The 6923-nt window shown below is 33.6% G+C and overlaps 1 protein-coding gene across 1 annotated transcript; it reads right to left on the bottom strand.

Moving 5' to 3' along the window:
• Nucleotides 1–1983: 1983 nt before the first annotated feature.
• On the bottom strand, nucleotides 1984–4689 carry LOC149162965 (glyoxylase I 4-like). Its single transcript, XM_089437469.1, has 3 exons — nucleotides 4241–4689; nucleotides 4015–4120; nucleotides 1984–2652 (listed from the first exon to the last, which is right to left on the bottom strand). The coding sequence occupies exons 1-3, from the start codon at nucleotides 4420–4422 to the stop codon at nucleotides 2347–2349; spliced, it is 594 nt and encodes a 197-aa protein (XP_089293595.1). The 5' UTR covers nucleotides 4423–4689; the 3' UTR covers nucleotides 1984–2346.
• Nucleotides 4690–6923: the final 2234 nt, after the last annotated feature.

Genomic DNA, 6923 nt, shown 5'->3' with positions numbered 1-6923 from the left:
TTAGTTCGAACAAAACAAAAATTGCTACACAGTAATAGCATGGATCTTAATCAAACTCAAGTACAAAAAAAAAATGTACATATTTGTAATTAGAAAATTTGTAATTTATAGCATTTAGGAATTTCTTGTAATTTGTAATATTGAAATTAGAAAATTTGTAAACTTTTACTCTACTAAAGTTTGTTATTTTAAGTTTTGAAAGGAAAATTGGAATTTGTTAAAATTGTATAAAGCTGTTTCCATCTTTAGAGCAGTTCGGATTTTTTTATAATTGAGCTTAGAAAAATTGTAAACTTTTATTCTGCTGGGGTTTATTCCGTTTTCGACGGAGGAGAAGAGACAACACGGGCAGGCGTCGCCGACGTTGGAATCGTCGGGTCGTGTTTGAGTCAGTGGAGGAGAGAGCATCCGATGTCATGTGAATGGATAAGCTCAAACAAATATTACCATGAGTCTCGCTGGACGCGTGTCCGTATTCGCTGTATCTTACGGTATGATCTGTAAAGATACGTATGCCACGTCAGGCATAATGATGGTGACACTGTTGCATGCGCTAGCAGAACATCACTTCCTTACGCCTCCTCCATTCCGGTCCTGGACGGGTCACGGGAGCGGCCCAGATTTTGGTGGCTATTTTATTCAACTTGCATGCACAGATTTTGGTGGGTATTTTATTCAACTGCATGCTCCGCTGGCAGCATGGGGTTTTAATTGGCCCCGCATCTTCTCTTTATAATTATCGAAACGGAGACACAGTGCAATTGCATCTTGAAAATCAGTTAGTATCCTATTGTTCTGCAACGATTCCAGTGCGTCACTGTATATACTTTGTATCATCTCAACCTGCAGCTATTCATTGCAGTGTATTCCAAGTGCTATTTCTGAGCCTGCTGCTGCAGATATTGATTGCCATGTATTACGAGTGCTATTTAAGTGGATAAAAAAAATTCAAAAAAACAGAATGAATGGTTTGAATTTTTTTATACGGTGGAAATGAATTCAGCATTATCAAAAACTTTTAGAGCATCTAAAATGTTGAAGTTTGATAGTTGTAAATTAGATTTTCAAAAAATTCTGCCAGATTTTATTATGGTTTTTTTGGAATTTCAAATATTTCAGAGTTCATTTGTGGGTTTTATAGGATACTAAGTGGAAAAAAAATTAACAGAACAAGCAGGTTTCATGGGATATTATTTGCTAGTTTTATGGGTTATCATTTGACTGGGGATAATTTTGTTATTTTAAACTTGACTAACTTTTGGAAAAAACTTAGAAAAGCTAAAAGTTCCTATGAACTAAGAGTTGTTATCATAAGACTATATGAAAATGCCATTGCCAAGTGTAGGAAAACTGCCCAGTGTAGGAAAACTAAGAGGTTTTAGGAACAAATTAATTTAATATCTGAATGGAGCAAGGTTGTTTCTAATTTGGTAATCATTTACATCGATAAGTTAGAATGTTACAATGATGATTGGAAAAAACAAGTTGTACCAGCCCATATCTCTGGCCAGTATAATCATCATCTGATGATATTGTTTTAATGACATAATAATCGCTTAAAACATTAATCACTTAAAAATACTGTGAAAAGATGGGTTCCTTCTTATTATGTTGATCATATTGTTTTAAGGACCTAATAATCGCTTAAAACATTAATAATCACTTAAAAATACTGAAAAGATGGATATGATTGTGAACATTGGAAAATTGATTTTTACCTAAATTATTTTTAGATCTTGTATATATATTTAAAGTGATTTAAGCCATCAAATAAAATATAGTTAAATGAAAAATATTACTTTCATTCACATGAGAATTTTGCTTCCATTTCTTTATTTTATTTGTAAATATCTTATATATGTAAAAATAAATTTATCTAAATTATTTTATCAAATGGAATATAGAGCTTCCATTGCTTCATTTCTCTTATGAGCACCTTATTCTATATCATTGTAAAAATCTATTTTATTTAAACAAAAATAATAAATGCAAAATAACATATTTTTATTAACAATACTCAACGTGCATGGGTATATATATTTACAGGTTCTATAAATTTAGAGTGACATCCCACATGATCAGGATTTCAGTCTAAACTACTAACTAGTCTACTGTACTGCATACTCTTTCCAAGCGCTTGAAGCGATCAAGTCAGGAATAATCAAATGGTAGTAGATCGCTATAGTAAAACACAAAGTCATCTTGCAAATTCCAGGAAGCATCACACGCCAGCTTCCTTGGCATGGGCAACCAATGCACTACAACTCATGGCACGGCATAACAGACACAGTTTTATTGCTATCTATGATGGAAGGCCCAACGAAGAAGCTGAAAGGCTTCTTTTCTTCAAGGAACTCGGAGCATTTGGTGAGACATGGTTGCAACTGGTGCACAGGATGTGGATCTCTGCTGCTGCTGGAGTGCTGCATTACTTGAAGAAACATTGGATTGGCAGCTGAGAGGGCAAGCAGATCCTGCAGAACCCAAATACACAACTGGTAAATTCTCGCAATTGCAGATCTCAATCATGAAGCCATCTGGGTCATGGAAGAACAGTTGATCAACATAAACTCCTCCTTCCTCCACGGTGCGTTTTATAAATTTGATATTCATCTCAATAAGCTTGCTCTCTACTACCTGCATGCTCTCACACTGACAATAAACAAATATCAGATAGGTAATATTTTTTTGGCCCAGTCCTTGAATAGCATAGTTTCTTACACTATTTTAAAGTTCATTTTAGGATATTATTTGAAGCCTTCTCTCAACCCCAAAAAATATTACGAGGCACATTTTTCAACGTCAGAGAGCTTTCTAGATGAATCATTTCCCACTTACAAGTGAATCTTAGTAACCAAATAAAACATTTAAATGGAAGGTAATCAAATTATATAGCTCACGGGAGACAGATAAATTAACCATTACGAGTGAATCTCAGTAACCAAACAAAACATTTAAATGGTATGGTAATCAAATTATGTAGCTTAACTGGTATGGTAATCAAATTATATAGCTTACAGGAGACAGATAAATGGCATGTATGGGACTTTTGCTTTGATTTTGATTTTTTTTGGCCTGTGAATAAGTAATTTGGGTCTTTTTAAAAGTGTGAAATGAAAAATTATAAGGGAGTAAAATACATATTTTCATGCTTATTGAATTTAATTTGATTTATTTTAATTGTAGACGGGTGAATATAATTGATAACCTACAAAAGCTAAGTCAAACAATTGATTTTAAAGTTCAGAAATATTATGAATCTACCATACAAATGAAGATGATTTCCTAGTATAACACTATACTGAATTTTTTTATGCCTTAGTCTACTTGTTATTCATTTTGGATCTTTTCAGGTATATTTTTCTGGTGGAATTGCCTAAAATTATGCAGAGAATTTGGGTATATTAGAACCATAAGTTTTAGTTGTCAACTCTCCACAATTCTAATGTCCCAGAATTTTTTTTTTGGGTATTTGAATCCATAAATATAATAAAAAACCAAATTTAAGTTTCAGTCAATTCCAGCTAAAAACCCCAAAATGGAAAAACTCCAAAATATAAAATAATTAGATACTATTTTTTCTTGTTACATAAGGTAGAGAATCCTATCTAAAAAAACCTTTCATCCTTTGGCACTTATTAATTTATTTCTCCAATTATTAACTTACTTTTTCAATAACCTACCCTGTAAATTTCTGGATAATCGTCTACCCGGTAAAATTTTATACAATCAGCAAATTTAAAATAAAAACAGAACCATTCAGAAAGCACTGTTCACGTAGGGATTGTTCTCATATACATTTAAGAAAAGCGGCCTCTCTTTAACGGCAGTCGCCAAAGCTATTTTCCTGTCGAAAAGTGGTTTGATATGTGAAAACAAACAGACCCCACAGGATTTGATCTTTTTGTGAAGTGAAAATACCGTTTTGTTTTCTTTAGGGAGTGAGACTATTGTTCTGTAAACATACCTGAAAGGACATGTGATTTTCCATGGGATTGATCTCTTTAAACATACCTGAAAGGACATGTGATTATCCATGGGGTTTATCTCCTGTTTCTTGGGCATTGCCTCTGGATTAGGACTCTGCAGCAAGTGTATCCCCATTCCATAGCTGTAGAGCCTACAGGAAAAACAATAGTGAGATCAACACAATTCCCAAAAGCAATTATTGGCACACTCCATTTCCCCATGTAGACCCTGGCCTCTCACCATGGCCATGTGTATTTGTTTATCCACTTACCATGCTCCATCGAAGTTAAATGATCCGGGCCTCTTAATAGGAAAGAAACCGAGAACATGTTCATAAAAGTCCATAGAATCCTCAACAGATCGGCATACCAGGGATATATGGTTCACAGACACAAGGGACAGTGGCCCGGAAGCTCCCTTGGCCAAGGTACTCTTTGTAGCATTTCCCGCCATCTTTGCTTTTATGGTCCAAGAAGTTTTGCCAGTGAGAGAAACTCTGGATCTCAGGAGTCCCCGCGTACTGAATTCGGAAGGATGATTCCCTGAGTGAGCTTTGATCTAACAGAGAATTTAGACCAAGGCGAAGAGAAGAAGCAGACAATATTTGAAGCCTAGCGTCCACAAACACGCTTTTATGGGCATCCACGAATAACCCAGCTGTATTTTATTTTGGGAAAAACTTTTGGGTTACTGTCAGACAGCAGCTACCCACTCACCATGGACGATTTGAAAGCACGAACTCGCGGTCCGCGGCCGTTTTGGGTGGTGTTTAATAAATATTGATGCGACCCTTCAGTCTGCATCCCGAGTATTGCGGGCCAGAGATTATAAAATTTGTAAACTTTTACTCAGCTAGGGTTTGTTAATTGAATTTTTAAGCCAAAATTGGAATTTATTGAAACTGTATCAAGTTGTTTCCTTCCGGGTAGCATTTAGTAATTTCTTTCTATCTTTTTTTGAAGGATGACCACTTACTTTTTAGATATCATATATGGTTTTTATGAATACATATTCATTTTTTATCCGACAAAAATATTTTTTTAATATTAAAATTAAAAAATCTGTAAACTTTTACTTTGCTTCAATTTATTAGATTCCAAGATATTTTAAAAAAATCATTTCATCACCCAATTTCAACAAATTAGTAAAATCAAAAACCGTTGATGCCCTGAGTAAACTGTTCCATTACGGAAGTTACTCTGTAATTTGTCAAAATTTGAATTTACTTTTATTTAAAAAAACCCGGATTATTCATCATCCAATTCCATCCACTTGATTATCGGAAAAGGACTTCTACCGAACCCCATCAAATTGCGTGACTCAAATATATCTGTAAATTCAAATACTCAGATTCCACTTTGGACAGAGGGGAAGAGACGACACGGGCAGGCGTCATGTGAATTGATACCTCAAACAAATCAGCGTCAGTCTCCCCCGTCTTACGATAATGATCTGTAAAGATATGTTTGCCACGTCAGGTTTGCAGTGGGCACTGTCATTTGGGCGTGGTGATGGTGACACTTGTTGCATGCGCTACCAGAATATCACTTCCATACGCCTCCTCCGTTCCTTTGCTGGCGCCCAGATTTTCGTGCGTATTTTATTTGACCCTATTTTTTTTTGGCTTTATCATTATGGTTAAAATTTTCACATAGAGATTTTTTATTTGTGGTGGGCGGTGGGATGCGGTTGGATTTTTTTTGGGTGGGGGTGGTTGGATTTTCTAGTTGTACAATAAGCATAAATCATGATGTATGTTTTCGTTATAATTTTCTTTTGGAGTGTGATATTGATTGGATTTTCTAGTTGTTGGCCAATAAGCATAAAGCATGATGTATATTTTTTATTAGATTCTCTAATTGTAGGCCCATAAGCATAAAGTAGAGATGTATGATGTATATTTTTTATTAGATTCTCTAATTGTAGGTCCATAAGCATAAAGTAGAGATGTATATTTTTTAATGAATGAATGATTAAAATATTTTTTTGACTTCAAAAAAATTTATAATTTTTTTTTTTATCTGGCCTATCACATGTTTTAGTGTTTCAAGTTTACGAATTAGATTAGAATTCTAAGTTTGAACAAGTAATTCAACGCTAGTTTATCAGTGTGACAATATATATAGGAATCATATGGAAGAGATTTAATATCATTGTTTATTTAGACTAAATAAAAATTATATAGAGGAAATTTAATTGGACTATTTATTTATAGTTTATATATGAATCATGCTGAGGGAATTCAATGAGACCATTTACTCTTTTATCTTAGACCCCATTCCTCAAATAGAATGAAATTCTTTCTTATAAGTTCTTATAGGATAATTGGTCCAATTCTTTAAACAACTGCAATGAATTTTTTAAAGACATTCAAAACAAAATATAATGTTATTTTATGGATATCATTGCGATATCCAAATAAAAAGAGAAAAACAATATATATATTTTTTATAAAAAAAATATAACTTACAAGAATATGTTTCCATAAGAATTATAGGTCTAATGATTGTTGCACATATGCATTATGATGCAAAACATTAAATGCAAAAGAACACAAAAATGACAATATTTTTTGTTCACAAAAAACGAATGTTTAAATTGAATTTTGAGTATGAATGAAACCTATCTTGAAATAATTTCGATCCCTAGTGCCCATTGTCATGTCTTTCTATGAAGTAGGTATAAAGAAGAGATGCAAGTAATATTCATAAATCCAAACAAGCTGAAAAAGTAATAAATGCAAACAAGCAAAGGACTTAGTAAATACAATTATGTGGAATAAGTGGTAAGAAGATCTACAAGTAGAACAAAATGCAAACAAGTAGAGTAGAAAAAAATACAAGTATGTGGAGTAGTTGGTAAGAAGATCTACAAGTAGAGCCATGGAAGATTGGTAGGTACTATTTGTAAATAACATTGTCTATTGAGGGGACAATTTCGCCCTAACTGTCATG

This window comes from Pinus tabuliformis, chromosome 5_2, assembly GCF_031772625.1.
Source record: "Pinus tabuliformis cultivar Carrire ecotype Pingquan chromosome 5_2, CPIR1, whole genome shotgun sequence".
In the NCBI taxonomy this organism is placed as follows: Eukaryota; Viridiplantae; Streptophyta; class Pinopsida; order Pinales; family Pinaceae; genus Pinus; species Pinus tabuliformis.
Note: the sequence above shows the minus strand (reverse complement) of the source record. Positions and strands in the feature narration are given on the sequence as shown.

Excerpts from the sequence above, each read along its gene's own strand:
- LOC149162965 (XM_089437469.1), bottom strand. The coding sequence starts at position 4,422 with ATGGCGGGAAATGCTACAAAGAGTACCTTGGCCAAGGGAGCTTCCGGG. Across the intron at positions 4,121-4,240 it reads TTTAACTTCGATGGAGCATG|GCTCTACAGCTATGGAATGG; the intron begins GTAAGTGGATAA and ends TTTTTCCTGTAG. Across the intron at positions 2,653-4,014 it reads ATAATCACATGTCCTTTCAG|TGTGAGAGCATGCAGGTAGT; the intron begins GTATGTTTAAAG and ends GTTTATTGTCAG.